Genomic DNA, 24,021 nt, shown 5'->3' with positions numbered 1-24,021 from the left:
TTTAACTCAGACTGCTCGCAGTTGGAATGGCACTGATGAGGGAAACTCATCTGCATCAGTCATGAGTCTCTTTGCATTACAGGACTTGACATAACATTTTGCAGTCAAACTGCTAAATGCATGAGGTTCTGGCTGGACTCTGAAAGTAAGTAGTTAATGTGATCTTAGTTCTGTTTAATTGGTGAAAACACACAACAGCACACATACAAACACAAAATGACCCTAAATGGATCCCAAAGTACCAGCAGTTTATTGCACTATTCTACAACAATGGGAGAAGTACAGTCAGTATGTACTGACGTGTACACTTTGTAGAAAAGAGGTACACACAGACAGGTCACTAAGTGTGTGACAGATGCACACATATGCAGGAGTGGAGAATCTTTTACATGTTAATAGTAATTTGGTTATTCATAGGGTACAAAGAAAACCCCCACAGGACACAAAATACCATCCTAAGTATTGAAGCAAGCAGCAGTCAGGAATCTGAGTGCTTTTTTAAATCACAACTGACTTCAGGTCTGCCATTCCCTTTTCATGAAGAAGATGACTATGTGTATATGTGCCCAGGTATTGCTGGCATTTATACAGATCATCCTAACACAGCAGTCAGCACCTCATCACTATCTTTTACACCAAAGGAAAGATTTACTGCACACGGGTTTGACTCCGGTGGTAATACACACCCTTTTATTCACATATTTTGGACTCTAATTTGAGGTAAGTCATTTCAGCATGGAGCCTGACATGGCTTATCAAGAATTATGGGTTTGTTTGTGTACATAATGATCAAAAACATCAAAAACATACCACTGTGTTAAAGCACTGCACTTCATGCAGTAAAGACATGGAAATTTCCTGAGGGTAGAGTGTTCCAATTATTTTCAGGAGCCACACAAACATAAGGAATCCATGAATGTTTCAAAGAAAACAACATTTCATGTCCAGCAGTAGCATCAACGCCATTGTGCCCTTTGTGCAGCAATATCTCGGTCACACTGCTACCTATAAATCAACAACACGTGTCTTTATGGCTCGATGGTGCTAGAGATGAAATAATGCTTTTGAGAATCATTACTACACTTTAGCATCAAAGCATTCTAGTTAAAGCACTCTTTTGTTTGTTTAACCTTTATTTAAATCATAATTTAGCTTTATTGTTCCTGGAGAAAACATAAAACTGCACTAATAAGGACCTTGGCTGAATCCATGAGTCTCTTTCTGTAAGATAAGGCTGTGAGCACTAACCACTGAGGTACTGTCCTACTTGACTTCCATCAGGAGAACCAGGACATTTTTTTGTGACCTGAGGGTCCTCATGCCCTGTGTTGCTATAATATGACTGCTCAGCATTCAAGTTGAGCAGTGATATTGCAGCAAACAAGCGTGAGTTGGCAGTCCTGTCAGAAACCACACATCGGGCAGGGTTCTCAGGTCTCTATCACAGCTGTAGATGATACGCTCATGCTGCACTGTTCATGGGCAGTTTGGTCTCACAACAGTTTATGAAACACCAAGTTCTTCTTTTAAATGTGAGTGAACAGGAATTTGTTAGTAATTGATTGCAATAACAAATATATCTCATGTCCAACCAACTGTTTTCTTTACAAAAAGCAGGGAGTTGTCAACATAGCAACCAAGAAAACCAAGTTTTAAAAGATATGACAACCACTGGATTTTAACCCAAGCCATGCGAAGTGTCTAAACCTAACCTGGTAGTTTTTAATGTTTAAACCTAATCACAGTAAAATTTTGTAGTTGTTAAGAACATATTTTAAAATCATGCAAATGATGTATGACAAAAGCAGTGACATGTATGATATGAACCTGGGTCTCTGGTGTTGGAGTCAAGATGGCCTGCCTCTCCTCTACAACATTTTACGTGCCTTTTATTGAGTAATAATAATAAAAGGTAATAATAATAATGATAAGTGTATGACAGCATCCAGGTTTGCGCTTATGCTATGCTTTGATTCATACTCCTAGATGTGAGGTGCATCCATAGCTTTGGCTAAACCCAAGGATCTGTTAGGTCCCATTAGTCCCACATTATTTGCATCTGTATTCTGATTACTTTCTTCCCTGGTGGACGTAGTGGATACATTTCAGCTGTACAAGTGCCACTACATACAAGTGACATACTGGGATCAATTCAATTTAATTCCATTTTTTTATACAGCGCCAATTCACAACTGCAGTCACACAATACAATTTGACAGCCTACAATAATATATACAGAGAAAAACCTAACAATCATATGACCCCCTATGAGCAAGCACTTTGGCGACATTAGGAAGGAAAAAACTCCCTTTTAACAGGAAGAAACCTCCAGCAGAACCAGGCTCAGGGAGGGTCGGCTATCTGTCGCAACCGGTTGGGGCAAGAGAATGAAGACATCATGTGACATCATGATAATAACATGTGTAGAATGTTAAATAAACCTTTTTGACTCTGATGAAGGCCACAAGCCGAAACATGTTGCTCAGTCAATAAAGTTGTTCCTCTTCCTCTTAAGTGTTGCTGGAGTCCCTGAGTAGTAATACGATGGCACCTATCCAAGATGGCGGCCAACTGAACGATGGCACCTATCCAAGATGGCGGCCAACCAAACCGGTTTGAGAACCGGTTTGACCGGTTTCGTGCGTGTGCGCATGCGCGTTCAGTAATTCGATGGCACTAGTCCAAGATGGCGGCCAGCCAAACCGATTTGACCAGTTTCGTGTGTGTGTGCGCATGCGTGTTCAGTAATTCGATGGCACTAGTCCAAGATGGCGGCCAGCCAAACCGATTTGACCAGTTTCGTGTGTGTGTGCGCATGCGTGTTCAGTAATTCGATGGCACTAGTCCAAGATGGCGGCCAGCCAAACCGATTTGACCAGTTTCGTGTGTGTGTGCGCATGCGTGTTCAGGTGTTGAAATACCACAGGGTATCAGAGGGGTTATATGAGTTTATGTGTTTTTAACGGGGTTTTAATTTAATCAAACCATAGGGTTTTTAATTAAACTATTTTTTCACTTAGGTGTATCGCAACATTCAGTTATGCATGTGTTCTTAAAAGCAATTCTTTGTTTCTTGTTTCATTCTTGGCGGAGTGGAAGCTGTTTTGGTTCACAGTGCGCCTTAACAAAGAGGGTGTGCTCTAGTCAAAAGTGTTGGTAATAGTGTTTTAATCACACTAATTTTCTAAATCTGACAATGTCTCAGCTTGCAGTGAGGCATGCATTTTATTTTATAAATGGCACAAATGGGAATTTCTTCTGAATGGGTGATGTCAGCATGTTCACAAGCGTTTCATTTAATCAAACCCCTAGTTTTAATTTAACTAGTTTTTACACATCTACTGGGGTTTCTTTCCAGGGTTGATGCGATCATTTTATTTAAAAATCGGGATTTCGGAATGTTGAACTAAGAGTGAGACAAAGCCAGCCAGCTAGTTTTTAACACAGTAAATGTTACAAATAGCATTCAGTCCTTTAGAAAATAAATGCTATAAGCAGCCAGTATCGCTCTTTTCATCAGCCCTTTAGAAAATAAACGCTACAGTGATACTTCTAAAACCAGTCGCCCAGACCCGCTCCAACTTTTCAACAGCTGGCTAATTGTTTGAATTTGTTCAGGATTGTAAAAGCCCACTGCGGGTATCACTTAGTTGTTGAGAGTACCATGCGAACAAGGGCCCAACCTATTGTTTAAAGTGGCCAGTATTGGCTCTTTTTGTAATTCCTCGACAAGGTAAATGGGGCAGTTGGTACCAGTCGGGTGGTGACCCAGCCTATTGTCTGAAGTATCGGCTCCTTTGTAATTCCTTGAGAAGACAAAAGCCCTGTAGGGTCTCATTTAAATTGATTGGAGACATCTTGTTTCATTCTTGGCGGAGTGGAAGCTGTTTTGGTTCACAGTGCGCCTTAACAAAGAGGGTGTGCTCTAGTCAAAAGTGTTGGTAATAGTGTTTTAATCACACTAATTTTCTAAATCTGACAATGTCTCAGCTTGCGGTGAGGCATGCATTTTATTTTATAAACGGCACAAATGGGAATTTCTTCTGAATGGGTGATGTCAGCATGTTCACAAGCGTTTCATTTAATCAAACCCCTAGTTTTAATTTAACTAGTTTTTACACATCTACTGGGGTTTCTTTCCAGGGTTGATGCGATTATTTTATTTAAAAACGGATCAAACGGGCCATTTCTTCTGTAAGTGGTTTCATGGTTTCAGAGTAGTTTTTAACACAACAGATAGTCGCAAATAACATTCAGCCCTTTAGAAAATAAACGCTACAGTGATACTTCTAAAACCAGTCGCCCAGACCCGCTCCAACTTTTCAACAGCTGGCTAATTGTTTGAATTTGTTCAGGATTGTAAAAGCCCACCGCTGGGTATCACTTAGTTGTTGAGAGTACCATGCGAACAAGGGTCCAGCCTATTGTTTAAAGTGGCCAGTATTGGCTCTTTTTGTAATTCCTCGACAAGGTAAATGGGGGCAGGTGATACCAGTCGGGTGGGGACCCCGCCTATTGTCTGAAGTATCGGCTCCTTTGTAATTCCTTGAGAAGACAAAAGCCCTGTAGGGCCTCATTTAAATTGATTGGAGACATACCTTTCTTTTTGGAAACACCCACCCTATATAAAAAACACGCTCAGAGCCCGATACCCTGAGCCATTTACGCCTCAAGATTCGTTGCAGAGCACACCATTTTCTTTGCGATCATCAACACTAACATCGTTCTTTATAACATGGACATCGTAAACGGTAAGTAAAACAAAACCTATTATTGGATTTTTAAAAAGTGTTATGTTAACATATTATAGGATATTCAAACTATCTTTTTTCCTAAAACAAAAGCTTAATTTTTAGGAGTTCGGGAGAACGGCCCAGGACCCTTTTCTTTAGAAACGGGCGCTTTTACAGCTGGAACTAGTTCTCTAACAGGCACAAGGTGTGTACAGCATTACTGGATTTTTAAACGTATGTATGTTTTAAACTAGCGATTGTTTTAAATTATGTAATAACGTTTTTGTTTGTTCCAGGGTTAACAAACTGAGCAGGAAAACATTCAGACACCGCTACCACAGAGCCCTACCTTACATCAGGTGTGTATACAACGGGATGTATAGTTGTGTATTTTTTTTTAAAGGGGTTTAAACAATTACAAATGTTCTAAACTGACCGTTTTACACCTACAGAGCCACGCCAGAGAACCGGGTGTGTGGAGAAGCAGGACCATCCCGAATAACGCACACTACAAGGTAAGCATAGGCATATATAAATTAGATAAAAAGAGATAGAGAGGGAGACACGCTTATTCAGTTTGAAATGGGTACATGTATAATATGTTTTAACACATGTCTATCTATCTTCACAGACTGCAGAACAGCACCCCTCCTCATAATGATCAGGACACCATACGATTCCAGACGTTTTTGGAATGTTTAAGCAGTATCGACCTCCCAGAACAACAAAAACCTGGAGCTTTGTGCAACAGTGGAGAGTCAGAACCGATCTTCATCAGCGAACCTGCAACACCCCCGAGTGAGTGGCTACCACGCGATTTCTCTGATGTTTTTGAGTACAGCATGTCAGATTTTGATCTAGTTCATATACCCACCACCCCAGAATGTGTCAGAAATAGCGTTGATTCACACATAGATTTCGAAGAAGACGGCATAACAGACTCTCAAATATCAGCGGCGTATGATGCTTACATAAAGCTTCCAGACGCTCAGCCTGCTGAACAAAGTCATATAGCTTCAATAGCTTCAATAGCTGATAAATTATGTTTGATTGAAGCTAGACTCAATCAATACCACCAAGAAGCACAGGTACAAAGGCAACAGTTTACCAAACTCATAAACAAAGTGTGTAGTACATTAGACAACATCTGCAGCAAAATTTCAAGTCCCTGACTTTTAAAATCCAGACCATGGACCCTCCAAATAAATTATTTAAACATAATAACGGAACCTCCACTCCTGTTAGATGTTTTGACTTAGAGACTTTTATGCAGTGGGCTGAAGAAACAGATAAAAAATTAGACGATATTATAGCTAGACTTAATAGGGTGCCTGCATCAGCCTCATCCGATACACATCCTTGTCAGACTGTTCCTACGTCTGCTATTGCTGATGGGGCTATTGTTGCTAATAATAGTGATAGTACAGCTGGTGTTGCTCGGGCCGTTGCTGTTACTGATGCTAACCATATAGCTTGTGCTGCTGGTGATTTTGCGTCTGATGCACAATCTAGCCGGGTCACCTCTGCTGCAGCTACTGCAGTTGTTATTGAGCCCGTTGTGCAGTCTGGGTCCGGCAGCCGCTCTCAGTCACACATTAGAGAGATACCTAATTTTAATGCTCGCGAATTGCGTGAACGCCTTGATTTTAGGGGTATAAGTCTCGATCATCCAGAACAAGTGCCGGCGCGAGTGCGCGAGTGCTTAGCCAATGTGATAGACAGAGCTGTGGCGGGATCCCAACAGGGCAGTGTTCTAAACGTGGTCCTGCGTGGCCCCTCGCTGGCTTCAGATGTTCAGGCTGTTTTAAACGCTGATGATCGGTATGATCCGGAGCTGTTTCTCGATCAAATTGCACAAGTTATGCAGAGTAATGATGAATCTATCGGTGATGATGAATTAGAGTTTATTGTCACGGTAGCTCAGAACAGTAGTGGCGGGTCTCGCTTAAGACTGGCGCACATACCTTATGATGAGATTCTCTCAAAGAAAGGCAGACATTTATACACACCAAACAACACAAACAACAATTTGTGCTTCTCCCTATGCATAGCACATTCATTAAACTCATCATCCTCTGAGCATGAAAAACTTGCTACAGCTAAACAGATGCATGCTGAAGTAGGTCTATGCGACACACAGCAAGTATCATTCTCTGATGTCGGTAAATTTGAGAAGCACTTCAACATTAAGATTGTAATCTATTACCACACAGAAGGGCGTAAACGCCTGGAATGTTTTTACACACATGAAGAGCCAAACCCTAACACGTTGATGATGTATCTCCATAATCAACATTACCACCTGATTTTAAACCCGACCGCTTTTTTGGGGGGATCCTATGTGTGTAATTTCTGTTACAGTATATATAATACACCATTACAGCACAGCTGTAAACATAGATGTAACACATGTTACACACTCTGTCAACATCACAGGGGACCCACAGTGAAATGCAGCGACTGTAACCGCATCTGCAAATCACAACACTGTTACCAACAACACAAATTACCTGAATTAAAACACAACATGATCCCCTGTGATAATATGAAACATTGCATGCACTGTGGCACCACATATAGAGAATCCAAGAAATTGCCACACAAATGTGCGCAGCCTAGATGCGAGCACTGCCGCGAACCTAAATTAGCAGGAGACTCCGACCATCAGTGTTTCATACAGCCTGTTGAAAAACAGAAGCCTAACGATAAATACATTTTATATGATTTTGAGACGCGGTACCACAACGGTAAACACGAGGCTAACTTTGTGTGTGCGTCTGATCTGAAGGGCAATAAGTTCACATTTAATACATTAAAGTGTGTGGAGGCGTTTGTGCAGCATTACAGACGCCCAAGGTTTCGTGGGTACACTTTCATAGCACATAATGCATCTGGCTTTGATAACTACATACTCCTCGAGTACTTTGTCAGACAGAGCATAACACCTAGTGTCATAATGAGCGGCAGCCGTGTGATTTTAATGCATGACAGGGACTATGACCAGCGGTGGATTGATTCGTTCAGCTTTTTGCCCATGGGCCTTGCCAAAATACCCTCTGCTTTAGGTTTTCAAGACCTGCAGAAGGGCCATTTCCCACACAGGTTTAATACGAGGGATAATGAGCGTTATGTGGGCCCGTACCCAGACCCCTCCTTCTACGGCTATGAGCACATGTCTGAAAGCGATAAGGTGCGATTCATGGAATGGTACCAGGTTGCCTCACAGAATCCCTTTGATTTTCAGGCTGAACTCAGGCGTTACTGTGTTAACGATGTTGATGTCCTGCGTAAAGCATGCATCATTTATCGTGACACGCTACTGGGTTGTACTCAAGTTGATCCATTCATGTATACCACCCTGGCTGCATTTAGTATGGGTGTGTATAAAACGCTGTTTCTGCCTAGAGACGCGCTCGCTCTCACGTATGAAGGGGCATACGTTGAGCAGAACAAGACGTTTTCTAACGTCTCTATTGAATGGCTTCAATATGTGTCCCACACCACCAACAAAGTGGTAAAACATGCTCTCAGAGGAGGCGAACAGAGGGTTGGACCGTATTTTGTGGACGGTTTTGACCCCACAAGTAATACAGCTTATGAATTTGCAGGATGTTTTCACCACGGTTGTGTTAAATGCTACCCCGAGAGTGAAGTTAATCCTGTCAGCAAAGCATCCTATGGACTGCTGCATCGCATGTTTTGTGACAAAGTTGATGCACTGAGATCACAACACAGTGTGAGCGTAATAGTGATGTGGGAGTGTGAATGGGCTGCCTTGAAGCAGACAGACCCTGCAGTTGTGGCTTTCATGCATACGTACAGAAAGCCAGAACGCCTGAATCCCCGAGACGCCCTTTTTGGCGGTCGCACAAATGCTCTAAAGCTGTACCACAAGACTGCTTGTGATGAAAAAATATTTTACTACGACTTCACCAGTCTCTATCCCACAGTGCAGTCTAAAAAAGACTATCCTGTAGGACACCCTCAAGTCATTTACACCAACTTTGACAAGCTAGAAAATTATTTCGGCTTTGTTAAATGCACAGTGCTCCCACCTAAGGGTCTTTTTCACCCCGTCCTACCCTACAGATGCCATGGAAAACTGATGTTTCCACTCTGCAGCATGTGTGCTGAAGACCAGAACCAGCATACTGCATGCGGGCACAGTGACAGTGAGCGGGTGTTGAAAGGCACATGGGTCTCATTTGAGCTTGAAAAAGCTGTTGAGAAGGGATACAGGGTTCTTGCTGTTGATGAGGTGTGGCATTTCCCCAATAAGACCGACACATTGTTTAAAGACTATGTGAAAGCCTTCCTAAAACTCAAACAGGAGGCCTCGGGGTATCCTGAACATGTGAACACACCTGACGAACAGCAGAAGTACATAGACGAGTATTATGAGAAGGAGGGAATAATGCTAGACCCATCCAAGATTTGTGTAAATAAAGCTGTTCGTAACTGTAACAAGCTGTTGTTAAACTCGTTATGGGGTCGTTTCAGCATGAGGTCAAACATGGCATCATCTGAGCTCATTACAGACCCTTCCAGATTTAGCCAGCTAATGTTTAGCGACCAGTACGACGTGCGTCAGTTTTGTTTCATCTCTGACGACGTCGCAATGGTGCAGTGGCGCCACGCTGATGGTAGAGCTTCCCGTGTGAAGGACGTTAATGTCTTTGTCGGGGCCATGACCACTGCACACGCCAGACTCATGCTGTATGATTTGCTAGACAACTTGCAGCAGCGCGTGCTGTATTGTGACACGGACAGTGTCATTTTCACGGCACGCCCTGGCGAGTGGATGCCTCCTCTAGGTCCGTTTCTGGGGGATCTCACAAGTGAATTAGATTGTGGAGAGGATGGTGTGGAGGATTACATAGCGGAATTTGTTTCCGGTGGGCCAAAATGTTATGCGTATCACACATCGCTGGGCAAGACCCAGGTCAAATGTAAAGGCGTCACACTGAATGCATTAAACTCGAAAGTTGTCACCCACGACTCCTTGAAAGGTTTAGTCCGCAAGTTTGTAGCCAATCAGACATCAGACGCACACCTAGTTGCCGTGTCTGATAGCATCAGACGCGATAAAAAGAAGCTTCATTTGAAGAATGAAACCATTGTGAAAAAAGTTAAAGTTGTTTACAATAAGCGCCGTGTGCTCCCAGACTTCACAACCCTTCCTTATGGATTTTAAATTAGAACAGGGGTTTGACGCCCGGTTGCAGCATCCGTTCAGCATGGTGGTCAGCGGTCCCAGTAACTGTGGCAAGACTTTTTTTGTTAAAAACATAATTGAAAACTCTTCCAGGATTATATCATGCAGCACTGATAACATTGTGTATATATACTCATGCTGGCAGACACTATATGACCAGCTTCTTAAGATAAGAAACATAAACTTTGTTAACGGTATACCCGAATCTCTTGCTGATGACACCCTTCTGCCTGCAGAAAAGAACAATTTGTTAATTATAGACGATGTGATGAACGATGCAGCTAACAATTTAGAAGTACAAAATGTGTTCACAAAGTATGTGCATCATAGGAATTTGAGTTGTATATATCTAGTTCAGAATTTGTTTATTCAGGGAAAATCCAGTAGAACCATTTCCTTGAACACTAATTACCTAATATTGTTTAAAAATCCGAGAGATAAATATCAGGTTATGCTTTTAGCCAGGCAAATGTTTCCGGGTAATACTAAATATTTTATAGAAGCGTTTAATGATGCCACATCGACAACATACGGGTATCTTTTAATAGACTATAAAGCTAAGACCCCGGACTATTTAAGACTCAGAACAAATTTACTGTCAGACCGTCCGGTTGTTTACATTCCAAAACAAAAATCAGCAAAGAGGTGAGAGGATGTCATCACGCATGCGGAGGAATCTGTCTCTGTTGGAGATGATATACAGGGCTCCTCCTACTCTACGCAGAGTTATTATTAGTAATTCAAACTTAGATTTTATCAATGCATTGTGTGAGATAGCCTTTAATGTATTGCATGGTAACATTCCACTGACCAATCAGCAGTACAAACAGCTAAAAAAGAAAAAAACAATAATCAGACTGATTGCAGACAAAAAAATAAAATCTTTGAAAAAGAGAAAGACAATCAACCAATCTGGAGGGTTTTTACTGCCGTTATTAGGGGCTGCAATCCCTTTCATAACCAGTCTGATAGCAAACAGGTGAAAATGGAACATGTGCAAAAGATGTTTTTGGTACCCCAACACCAGTTGGACTTAATAAAGCAACAGCAGCAGCAGCAGCAAACAGGCACCATCAGACAACAGTCTCAGAACGAGTTGGACAAGGAGATGTTACAAGTGTTACAAGATTCTGACATAGATGTGTATGAGAAGGCTAAAAAATACAGCGATATTCTCCAAAGATACCTCACCCTTGTGAGACAAGGTGCCCGTGAAAAGAATGTACTGTCTTTATCATTACCTGAACAATTTAACAGGGATGTGCAACCCCAGTCGGCGGACACATTGCCTGTTCATGGTGATGCCGGGGTGCGGGATCTTGTTGCGGAGAATGTTTTAACACACATACCTAAAAGGAGTAGGAGGAATGCAGAACTTATTCTATCAGCGGTGAACCGTTCGCCACACTTGATCTCTTACAATGACAAAGGCGAAATTGTTGTTGATAAACAAACCATCCCTGGTTCACACATTTATGATCTAATTAAAGCCGTCACAACCACACACACACCTTCTGAGGGTTTGAGACCTATCGGCTGGACAGAGTTTTTAAAAGCTTTCTCAGATTTAAACATACCGTTATCAGCCATATCTAACACAGGCATACGTAAGACCGTCGCCTTGTATAAAACCGATCACACACTGTCTGAAGACCGTGGTTTGTTAAAACACACACCAAAAAAGAACACCCCCGGTGGACCGCTGCGACATAGTACACTAAAAAAAATAAAGAATAAAAAAAACAAATTAAAGGGGGGTCCTGTAGAGTGGTTGGATTTTTGAATTCAGTTTTTTTTCTTATTGCAGAAATTGTTTTTCTGCTAAAAATATTTGCTGTTTGGTGTTTTTCTACTGTTATGTTTTTTTTCACTTATTGCTGCTAAATTGTTTTGTTTTATTTTCTTTTATTACTGTTAAATATTTTATGTCTTTTATTACTGGTTAATGTTTGATTTCTTTTATGTTTAAACAAAGTATGTTATGAATCTATATATATATATATATATATACGAGATTTGATAATAAATACCATTGACTCGATTAAATCATGCTCTCATGTTGTTTTTATTATTATTCTCATTAGTACATATCAGTATCCACATTGCACACACACATAATCACTGCATACAGCAACAGGTTGTATGTTGTTGACAAATCGACACACCATAGCATCATTACAAATTAAATCAGACCCATACATGTTAAGCAGGCGGGCATAAGATACACCATTTTGCATATGATATAAAAAAAATACACAATGTTGACCGCATGTGATGGAGAAGTCGTTCTGCACTTGTTTTCCTGAATATAAAACAGTGGAGCCGTTTTTTAGAAGAAACATCTTTATTGCTGGGGGAAAACTGTCTAACGAGTGACCAAAACTATCAAAAAAATAACCGCGTCTGTCTCTCGAAATATAAACAGCAAGCCAATGTTCCCCTGGCATCGTAGAAGGGTGGGTGTTTACAATACACATAGCAGGGAGTCTTTGAAGCCGTTCAGTGGTTAGTTGATCATAGGCTAACACGCCTAGGAAATGTGTGTTTTTATTGATAATGCCGCCGACCACGGCTGATAGTTCTATAGTGTTCATGACCGTTTTTGTCTCAATAGTAGTCCAAGAGCACCTGTCTCATGTTAGATATTTCAATGACTGAATCAAATACAGAATAACACAAGAGGTTCACTGTACGGGGTAGTGGATTTCTGAAACGGGTTTCCAATCTCACGTTCCCAGTTTTAATTAACGACACATTCCCTGAATGTCCTTCGTCAGCTTCCAGATTGAAACAGAATAAAGTGTAGCCGTTACCAAAGTCGTCACGTGTTATGGCCAACGATCTGTCCTTTAAATGTCTTCCTGTGGTTTGTATCAGCTGGTAAAATTCTCTGATATAGTGTTTTCTCTGGAAATTTGGCTGGAATGGTTTAGCAGGATAAGCCTGACTATCAGCATATAAAGACATAAATTCTATATCGCAGTTTTCAAAATGAAATGGATTACGCTGGTAGGAGCCTGTGTATGCTTCATTGTCTATGAATGCAATGATGACAAATTTAGGTATCCTACCCATAAATAAATTGTCATTTGTTGATATTCTAGCCCCTGCAGGTATGGAGAAGGTCTTTAAAGATACTCTGTCTACCGTGTATTTTGCGTTTGCATGGTGCAATGCCTTGCTGTGTGCAAGTCTGACGCTAGGTGATACACTAACTTTCTTGACAAAGAGACTGGCTGAGACAATTTTAACTCTGTATGCATTGGCATCCGCTGTCATGAGAGCAAATTCGTCTTTAGAGCGCACAAATTTCAGCGACAGGTCGATTCCATTAAGTAACAGTTTTTCTTGAAAAAACAGGTCTGCATGTACTGGTGCAATCAATTCAACAATACTACTATTTGCTGTGTAGCCACCTCTGGTCATCAGACCCTGGTTCTCTCCTTCTATAGATGTGTCATTCATGTGTGATGCTGTATCCTTACAGAATAACCCGGTGCTGAACTGTGTGTCTAAAGTGTCCTTATTATAATTGATAAGACATTCTATCACACCTCTGTATGGATATGTATTGGATGATTGACTAATGAGCCGGTCTCCCAAATTAATATCGACTTGACTAAATATGCTGCATCCAGGATAATTAATAAATCCTACATTAGCGTCCCTAGCCAGGTTTGAGCCATCAGCGTTTGTGATTCTCACCCGTGTGTAGATATATGAGTCATTTAGATCCAGGTAATCTTCACCCGACGATGAGATGTAAAACTCGATCGGCCCTCCATCAGTGATTGCAGATACAGGTGGGATTTCAATAAATGTACTTTTCTCAATGCTAGTCTGTGTGTATGGGACAGTAAAAAGATCGAGCTCTGTTTTTACACATTCTCCAGAATGACTGTGTAACAGTGCCATTTAGAATATGTCAAGCGCTGCAGTTTTTGAACGAGTGGTTCTGGGTCTCTTCACTCTGCGTGACGGTGTCCGTTTGGTGGCTCTCCTGCTAGGTTTTGTGGTTTTACGCTTTTTAGACAACGGCTGCCCTGGGGGTGGGGTCTTAGATGGTTTGGGCGTATACACATACAAGCCGTTACCGTCCTGCTTAGTGGTTGAGGGTCTGGTTATGTTGGTTATGACATCAGACACTATGCCCGATGCGGCTGTTTTTAGGTGTGGTTTGACTATGCTGACTCCTTTTTTAAACAGCGGTACTGCAAATCTAAACAAGCTACGGAACAACCCACCCAGACCTGTCCCATATTGTGTACTGGTCCCAACATACCCTCCGAGCTCTCCACCAGCCTGTGATAAGTAGTATTTTACATATTTTGAGTCATCAGAGTTGTAGACGGCCATCCTTTTTTTTTCAAAAATGCTGTGTTATCGGTCGGAAGTGTAACTTGACAAACACTTTGCCGTATAAAAAGGGTATGTGTTGATTTCGATCGTCTTTCAAATCAATTTCTATGTCGTCGATTAATGTCTTTGACACAGGTGTGTAGTGTGGGCTGTCAAATTGTAGAATAGGCAACCGGCGGTCATCGTCTGTAATATTTATAGCTCTTAATAGCCTCGCGTGGGCGTCACCCACAAGCTGGTAATCAACGATATCTGCATAAATAAAGATGTTATATTTTCCCCCGTATATGTCTGCGGGGTGCGGGGCATATGTGTTTTTATAATGAAGTGCAAACGGTTCTCCTGTTTTGAATCCTAGGATTTCCGCCAGTCTCCCTCTAAATGTGAGAATAGTCCCCCTAGGCCCCATAACACAGGCATGATTACTAACGGCGTTGTACTGCATTTTAATGTCTCCAGTGGCTTGGTGCTGTTGACATTTAAAATTAAATTCTTTTATTATCTGTTCCACAGATGCATAATGGCCCACAGACAGTTCGATCATGGTTATGGCTATGGTTCCATCTTTGACGGGGTCATGAATTTCCACTTCCGAATCTGATTGTGGAAAAGTCCGCCATATGCGTGGGTACTGTATCTCTATAACAGCGACCTCATATGGCTGATCCAAAACAATAGGTTTTGCTAGCTTTGTTCTAAAATTAGATATCTTATTACCTGGGTAAACATGTGATGAAGCATTCGAGAAGAGGCTTACATAGAAGCCTGCATTGTTGTTCTTTTTATTCATGCTTTCTCAGTCTATGCTCAGTGTTGAATGAATGTGTGTAGAGCTGCGTCATCTGAGTTAATTACGCCTCAACGATGTCTTTTTCTGGAATCCACGAATTAAAGCTGTTGGGCCATCCTAGCCATTTCACTAGCACCTGCTTTTTCCGACCCACTTTTTTTCTAGCCAATATGTTTTCAATTTTAAATGTTTTGTTTTCATCAACAACCACACGTTGTATCTCAGGCTCATAAAATGAACCTTTCAATACCTCTCCTGCTAGATCCACTAGTCTGTACACTGGGGGCTGTCTCCCTATACGTTCCTTGACTGTGAAAATCTCATCGGTGTAGGTCTGCTCGTATCCTTTTCGAAACTTTCCTCTCAGTTTTGATATTCGTACAGTGTCACCGATATTAAATTTAAAGCGCAGTTCCCTCTGAGGCCTCGTTTTGTACAGCGCGTTGAAGACCGACTTCTCATTATCCTTATTCACCTCTGCCGGAGCCATTTGGATAGATCTGTGATAAGCATTGTTATATGCTTGTGTGAGATCTGGTATGATATCTACATATCTCCGGGAGTTGGCTGATGTTAAGTACTTCCACATTCTACCCTTGAAGCTACGATTGAATCTCTCGACAATACTGCATTTAACCTCGCTAGCTGTTGAGAAATGCTTGATATTATATCGCTTCATTAGCTGTTTAAAGGTTGCATTATAAAACTCTTTGCCTTCATCTGTTTGTAGTTTCACAGGGATCCTACCCTCACTAAGTATATCTTCAAAAGCAGCTGATACAACAGACCCTGTCTTGTTTGTTAGGCATCTAACCCATGCGTATTTTGAGAATACATCTATACATGTTAGCAGATATCTCACATTATCATTATCTGTCACATATTCACACATGTCAACCAGATCGGCTTGAAACTGTTTGTCGACCCCTGTCACCAATACTCTATTTCTGGGGAAATGGATCCTCGCAGGTTTATGGAGTGTGTAGGTGTCGTCTTGTTCTAAATAATGTTTGACCTGAGATAGTGGAGGTGTTACACCTGATGCCTCCCCTGCCGCTATACGTAGCTTATTTAAACTGGCTAACCCCGCAGGATGGGCTGGATCGTGATATATTTTATGCAATGTGCTTTCCATGATTTACAAACCACAAATGACTATGATGTTGATGTTAACAAGTCTTTTTATTTAATTTTCACAAAGACACAATCACAGACAATGGATACTTGGACACCCCACATTAAACCAGATGTAACCCAGCCCAGTAGTTTCCAATCATGCGGAGCATGGCTGGTTTAACACGGCGGGCGCAAGTACTTGCATCTAGCAGGTGCCCAATGTTGTCATTAATGGCGCATACTATATATCGCTCTGATCTCAGTTCACACATGATGTGTTCTGCAACTCTGCGGATTTGTGTTCCAGACCCATCTGCAGTGGATGAGCGTACAAACAGCCGGATGGCAGGGATGAATCGCTCAGTCTGGAGCCTTATCATCACATCATCATAGTAGGTGTCGAAGAAATACTCAGACAATTCCTGCAAGCAGCTGTGTTGCACCTGACTGGGGTGGCCTGTTTGGCATCCGTAACATGTCTCTTGTATAAACTCATTCAAAGCCAACATTAACAGGTGGAGAGTTGCGAGTTTGATGTCGATTACAGTTTCATCCCACAGGTCTGATATGAGGGGGTCCTGCGAGCATTGTGGTGAGGGTGGTGGAGTCTGGAGGGTCGGGATTAGCAGCTCTGTTGATGGTGACTCCAACAGGTCCCACGAGGGCGTGTCATTCTCTGTAAAATGAAAACCACAAGCTCTTAATTTGTCACATAGATACACACTCAACCCCACACACCCGCACATTAAACCTACCAGTTTATTGTTTAGCTGTCGGAAGGTCTTATGATTTTAGGTTTACACAGGGTACCAGGCAAACCAGTCTTCGGACAACTCGCCAGATCGTCAAAAACAAGGCGCTTTCTAATACTCTCGTACGCAGTGTTGAGTCTGTCCTTCTTGATCGCGTCATCAATCTGGCTAAACAGACGCGACAAACCTCTCCAGTCGCACCACTGTATAAAAAACAAGTCCTTAAACCATCTTGTGCGCTCTTCGAGGTTTAGAGGGTATGGATTTAACCTCCAGTTTTCAAGCCCTCTGGAAGCAATAAGACTATCCCTGTCATCACATACACTGAGAAAAATAAAGTCGTCGGGGTTGCGATTGAAACGATCAGCCTCAACCCTGTAAAGCTCAGGGCCTGATGCACTGTTCCACTGGGAAACATACAGCAGCTCTGGGAAACCCACATTGTCCAGGTCCGCACACACTACGGTGCGGAAGAGCTTCCAGTTTTTAGTAGACATGACTTGGGCTTCCCCCCAAAACAATCCCTCACCACAATCTACACTAAGCACAACTGTCCCTTCGGTATATTTAATGGCATACACATACCCTTCGACGCCTCGATATTCTAACTTGAATACAGTTCCATCTGCGGCGTTTCCACAGCGTTGCTTTTTACGTTGAGGACCCCGACTGCATACTCCTGAAGACATACCTAGAGTGCCTATGGCATGGGCGATGTCCTGGCTGGGTGTCATTCCGAGCTCCATAGGTCGATGCGTCGGGGATCCTTAGCGAGCGCGATGTGTCGGTGCTCTAGGTCGATGCGTCGGGTATCCTTAGCGCAATGTGTCGGTGCTCTAGGTCGATGCGTCGGGGATCCTTAGCGCAATGTGTCGGTGCTCTAGGTCGATGCGTCGGGGATCCTTAGCGCAATGTGTCGGTGCTCTAGGTCGATGCGTCGGGGATCCTTAGCGCGATGTGTCGGTGCTCCTCAGACCGTGGCGGTGATGCTCTTAGAATGTGAAAGGATCGCTTTTATACCCATACAACCTAGCACATCCCACTAGGAGGAGTCGTTCCCGCCCAGAGGGTAAGAACACCTGAACACGCATGCGCACACACACACGAAACTGGTCAAATCGGTTTGGCTGGCCGCCATCTTGGACTAGTGCCATCGAATTACTGAACGCGCATGCGCACACGCACGAAACCGGTCAAACCGGTTCTCAAACCGGTTTGGTTGGCCGCCATCTTGGATAGGTGCCATCGTTCAGTTGGCCGCCATCTTGGATAGGTGCCATCGTTCAGTTGGCCGCCATCTTGGATAGGTGCCATCGTATTACTACTTCCCTGCATTGTGATTTTTTTCATCCTCTCCACGCACCTTGGAAGCACGTGAAGTTGTGCCAGAAAAATGTTTGCTGTGAAATAAACCTTTTTGTACAGGTTTTGTAGCGTTATGGATACAGAGGGGAAACACACATATGGCATTTGAGTATGAGTGATAAAATATTCTCATTTAAAATAGTGTCCAAAAAGTCCATACTAAATGATATTATCAAAGTGATATTATTGCTCATAATACTAATATTGAGAAACTCTGTTAATGTTAGCCTGCAGTGAGTGACATGGCATGGAGTGAAGTTCCCAGCATGAATTATTATTTCCATCCAGCTCTGAGTGTCTGTGCCTAATTTACATAGAAAGGGAGGAGAGGATGTTATCTTTTTCCTCAGATCTCATTTTCATTTTCTTTCTTCTCATCATGCTGTAATTCTCTGGGCTTGACAAAGAAGTTAAAAAAAATGAAAAAAAAAGTCTGTGCAAACGCTTGTTTTGTCCTGCTGATCCAACACCGAAGTAGCTGAACATTGACACCACTTTCTTCTCAGAGTTGACCGACACCCACAGACTGGAAGAGAAGTGAAGTCAATGAAATTTCAAGTAGTAGAACAGAAGTGCAAAAGGAGTGGGCTGTCACTGGCATTCAACATGGTTGGCAAACCAAGGAGCTCGCACACATCCGTTTGTGTCATGAATCGCTGTGCGGCAGGCAGGAGTTGGACCCAAAATGCAGGACTCACAGACTCGGGGAGGTGAACTCAAAACACAGCTTTATTTGCTGGTAGAACAAACATACAAAACTAGACTAAACTGGGAAACCATAAACTAAGAACTCACAGGGAGACACAGGGAGATCCACACACAGCATGAGGGACGACGCTACACTGACTCAGAGAAACACAGGGTTTAAATACGAGGGGAATGAGACACAGAAGGAGGGCACAGCTGGGAGAAATCAGGACTGACGAGACAAGCAAAGCAGGACGCATTCACATGAGACACGGACCATCAAAGTAAAACAGGAAGTATCACACAGAGACGCGAACTTGACACAGTGGAGACAGCAACTAAGAAATACAGAGACATAAACCATAAGGCAGAGGTCTAAGAACCAAAATACACAGGGAAATACTCAGCTGGGAACACAAGAGACTAGACTAGAGAGAGTAACAAAAAACCAACCATGAGAACATAATGCACAATGCAGAGTGACAGAAAACAAGAAACTCAAACATGCAAAGACACACAATTACACAGAACAGAGGGGACACAGAGAGACATGAAGGGCAAGGGATCAAAACTAGAAGCCATAGAATAAATCACACACAAGTACAATAATACAAAAATCACAAAGAACTAAAAACGCTGGGTCAGGAGACCCAGGACCGTGACAGTTTGGCCTTTTTTTCTTTTTAGGATTATATGTGTTTGGATGTATATAATATATGTTGTAAACCTTTCAGGAAGAGTCATCGGCAAAGATCAACCCCGATCTACTAGATGGTAAACTAGTAGCATCAAATCAAAGCATAAAAATTAGCATCATATTGTGTAGAGACAGTGTACCACTGTCTCTACACAATATGATGCTAATTTTTAGAGACAATACCTGTCACAATCTCTTTATATTTTATTCTCCTTCTTTTTCCTATCTGTCAACATCAGCATATGTTTTATATTGTGGGCATTTGTAGTGACTCAGAGTGAAGGCAGAGTAGAGGGGAGAAACCAGCCATTTTTCCCTCTGCCCTTCCTTTCCTATGTCTCTCTTTGCCAGTTTGTTCTGCTCCATTAAAATCACCACTTGCTGTCAAAGAGTTGGGCAAAGGGCCAAAAAGGCCAGGGGCTCATGAGGTTGGGATTGGAGTGTGACAGCCAGACCCAGGCGAAAGACTTTCAAAGCATTTTTAACTGGTGTTGCATATTATGGTGGCATCACTGCTGAGCATAAATTGTAGTTTCGAAAGCTAACACAAAGCTATTTATCCGCTTGGCAACTGGGAAAAGAAAATATGAAAATCTTTGGAAAGGAAATTTATGAATTTCTAAATAAATATTGCACATGTCAGAAAATAATTAGTGAAAACATGTGAACGACTGGAAATGATGTAGGGCCAGCGAGCAAATTTTCCTCATTTCTGTGTTTAGGATTATTTGGGAGGGCCAGAAGTCATGGTAAATGGCCTGTATTTATATAGCGCTTTTCTAGTCCCTAAGGACCCCAAAGCGCTTTACATATCCAGTCATCCACCCATTCACGCACACATTCACACACTGGTGATGGTAAGCTACATTGTAGCCACAGCCACCCTGGGGCGCACTGACAGAGGCGAGGCTGCTGGACACTGGCGCCACCAGGCCCTCTGACCACCACCAGTAGGCAACGGGTGAAGTGTCTTGCCCAAGGACACAACGACCGAGGCTGTCCAAGCTGGGGCTCGACCCGGCAACCTTCCGATTACAAGGCGAACTCCCAACTCTTGAGCCACGATCGCCCCGTCATGGTCTGATGACTCACTGGAGCCATACCTAGCACCACTTAGACCCTTCCTCTAACGCTATCTTTAGCCTCAGTGGTTCTCCAGCTGGATGATAAACACACTTACAGTTACATCAGCCAGCAGTTAGCTGGCTAGCTATACCTTAATCTCTCAGATACAGAAATATCATAATTCGGAGACTCATTTGATTTTTGTTACTTTACTTTTCAAACAAATATAAGATGGAAAATAGGTGTTATACAAATATTTGTTCAAGATAACAAGATTCACAAATAATCTGTTGCCTCCACATTTATCTGCTCATCCTACCAACGTCTTTGCACCGTCACTGGTGGTGCATGCCAAACAATGACTGTAAGTGCTTCTGCCTGTATTCATAGAAAAGTTGGTTAGTTTATTACTTTATAACTGAAATTAAAGAGGTGAGTCTAATGTAATTTTGTATGGCATAGCCTAGAAACATTTAGGCATGGTTAAAGCTGTTTCAGCAGTCAGACCTCAGGTCTTTAAGGCATAATATGAGGAGTTTAATCCTCTGATTTCTAAGCCACCAGAGTTAATATGATATGATAGGGAACTATAAATGATGAATTATGTGTGACATTATTAAAGTGCTAAAATAAACGCAAACAGTAATGACAAAGTTAAAATAATTTGGATTTTTATAAATTATATTGGTAACTGAACTTGAAGAAAGAATGGAAATATGACACTTTTCTTGCACTAAGAAAAATGTCTACTGTAAAAATAATTGAAATAATGTTTAAATAATTTTGGATACATATAAATATTTTCTATGGTAAGGGTGGGGGTGGGGGCAGTCATTTAAATAAGTAATGGCCTTCTTTGATACCCCACTGCCTCGTTGTCTCAACTTGCACCCACATTCTAGGAATGAGCTTTGACTGTGTATCGATTTTAAACAAATAAACACTAAAATTAATTGTTGAGCCTTATAGTAGGTGAGTACAGTAGGACTGAGACATGCATTAATTGCTAATTTTAATTGAACAGTTGTCTGGAATTTGAGTTCAGTTTAGCTAATGTCTCTATTTCAGTGTCATTGTTGGACACGCCAGTATGGCAGTGAGCCATGTGCATACCATGACCCTGATACCAAAGCAACTAAATGCATCAGAAAGCCATCAATCTATATATACTAATTTACATGTGTGCTTTTCCTACCGCGACATGTCAAAATGTCTGCAGTGAAAAAGCCTTATTATGCAGCCAGAGTGGGTTGAGTGGGTACTGTTGACGTTTTGACACTTTTTTTTTTCCTGCCATTAATGCTGGCCGCAGTTGGAATCCACTGTACCTGCTGTGAATAAAGCCAGTACCAGCTGCTGTTTTCTGTGAAAGAGACATCTATAAACTTTAAAAAGCCACCTTTTTAAGCTCACAGGGGGTGAACGCTGGATATTTAAGACACAGAATATCTTCAACAAGCAGTTGTGAGGATAATACACTTTAAGGTTTTTCTCCAATGATTGGGATGAACGGCAGAGTGACAGAGAACGATGGTTAAGGATTTATACATTGTTGAGGAACACTTTGGATCATATACATAAGGAGAATGGGCTGACTACAGAAAATTATTGTGAACGGATTAAATTAGCCGTGATCATCCTTCACTGTCAGTCGTTTTGTACACAGCTGGTGTAATGTTGATTTACATAAACCCGGCTGTTGATTTGAGACTCTGAACAAATGTATTCTGTCAAAAATGATTAATAGATCATTTTTTAGTGGCTAAACAAAGACTGTGCTTCTACTTATTTAGAGAATACACATTTGTTTATTAGTTTATTAATGTTTTCAAACCATCAGATTTTCTCTTTATTTCTGGCTGTCTGGGAGGTTGAAACCTTTGATTTCAGGTTATTTTATGCGATCAAAAGTATTACTCCTAGTAAAGGAGTAGTTAAAGGGACTTTTAAGGAGACTGGTGTGCTGGTCACAAAATCATTATCTGTGAGCACTGTACTATCCACTGTGGGGGAAAAATGCATAGCAGTGCCAATGTGAGGTCTGGTTTCTTCATGTGTTTGTCTAATGAGTCATATCCCCTGAAGGAAGGCCGTGATGACCACAATCTATCCTTGACAGCATCTGCAAAGACACTCACTCTGTCTCAAAGCAGTGTGGGTCAGTGTTTGTGCACTAGCGTGGGTGGGGTATGTGCTGTACAATGTGTTTTGCTAGTGTGCCAGCAGGCCTGTATAGTACTATCAGCTCTTGTGTAACATTACAAAAAGCATTACTGTCACCGTTGGAGCAAAAATCACCGCCAGTCTGAACCCCATTACAAACATTACGCATGTGTTTGCAGTAATTAAGCTGCAATTAGCACTTTAGCACTGACACTTTTTAATGTGTTTTTAATCCAGTGTGATATTTACAATGTCTCTCTGCTGCGTTTCCATTTATTCCATTTATTCATACACTGCCTCTTTGGAACAAACGGCCAAGTATTACAGAGCAGTTCACAGAGGCACCCCTGGGGTTTCAAAAAACAGAAGTTCCAAAAGTTTTGACGTGTTTCAAATGTTTTGACGTGTCAGTGTGGGATACGTGACAAAAAAGTAATTGTGGGTTAAAAGTCGAAAGCACTAATGCTCAGTCTGGCAACCTGGTTCAGTGCGAGTGTAGTGTATCCTGTTTTTATTTACAGAAGAAAAAAAACAAAACCGTGGGGAAGGTGTTAAGATGTTGGATGGGCATTTTTGACTAATTCTCAATTCCAGAGGTTGCTTACTGAAAGTTCTTCATCAAACTTTATAAGTAACATAATTTTACAAAGTGGAATGTATGGGTTAGGTTAATTTCCCATAGGTGTGAATGTGAGGGCGAGTGGTTGTCTGTGTCTACGTGTTAGCCTTGCGGCAGACTGGCAACCTGTCCAGGGTGCACCCTGCCTCTCGGCCCAAGACAGCTGGGATAGGCTCCAGTCCTCCCCATAACCCTGAAAAGGATAAGCCGAAGAGAATGGATGGGAATGTATGTAAGATGGCTCACTTTAAATTGTCTATAATGAATTTTATAATGTGTGGATTTGTAAAACCATCCAATATTTCTACCAATAAGACTGTTCCATTGCTGTAACCCCTGGAAATATCGCCATATTACAACCCTAATTCCAAAAAAGAAGGGACGCTGTGTTAAATGTATATACAAACAGAAGGCAATCATTTAAAAATCCCATAACTTTTCGTTCACAGTAAATGATAGT

At 41.8% G+C, this 24,021-nt stretch overlaps 2 protein-coding genes across 2 annotated transcripts; one reads left to right on the top strand and one right to left on the bottom strand.

Annotated features, from left to right (window-relative positions):
• The first annotated feature begins 4,735 nt into the window (after positions 1 to 4,735).
• LOC147305300 (uncharacterized) lies at positions 4,736 to 5,935 on the top strand. Its single transcript, XM_086278005.1, has 5 exons — positions 4,736 to 4,751; positions 4,857 to 4,938; positions 5,030 to 5,092; positions 5,186 to 5,248; positions 5,365 to 5,935. The coding sequence occupies exons 1-5, from the start codon at positions 4,736 to 4,738 to the stop codon at positions 5,903 to 5,905; spliced, it is 765 nt and encodes a 254-aa protein (XP_086134131.1). The 3' UTR covers positions 5,906 to 5,935.
• A 10,367-nt stretch (positions 5,936 to 16,302) lies between these two features.
• Positions 16,303 to 18,412, bottom strand: LOC147305299 (uncharacterized). Its single transcript, XM_086276156.1, has 2 exons — positions 17,657 to 18,412; positions 16,303 to 16,889 (listed from the first exon to the last, which is right to left on the bottom strand). Exons 1-2 carry the CDS (start codon positions 17,709 to 17,711, stop codon positions 16,336 to 16,338), a joined length of 609 nt encoding a protein of 202 aa, XP_086132282.1. The 5' UTR covers positions 17,712 to 18,412; the 3' UTR covers positions 16,303 to 16,335.
• Positions 18,413 to 24,021: the final 5,609 nt, after the last annotated feature.

Source organism: Aulonocara sp. 'chitande type north' Nkhata Bay, linkage group LG20 (assembly GCF_057382095.1).
Source record: "Aulonocara sp. 'chitande type north' Nkhata Bay isolate Kocher_YH1m ecotype deep benthic linkage group LG20, A_spYH_male_GT1.1, whole genome shotgun sequence".
In the NCBI taxonomy this organism is placed as follows: Eukaryota; Metazoa; Chordata; class Actinopteri; order Cichliformes; family Cichlidae; genus Aulonocara; species Aulonocara sp. 'chitande type north' Nkhata Bay.
Note: the sequence above shows the minus strand (reverse complement) of the source record. Positions and strands in the feature narration are given on the sequence as shown.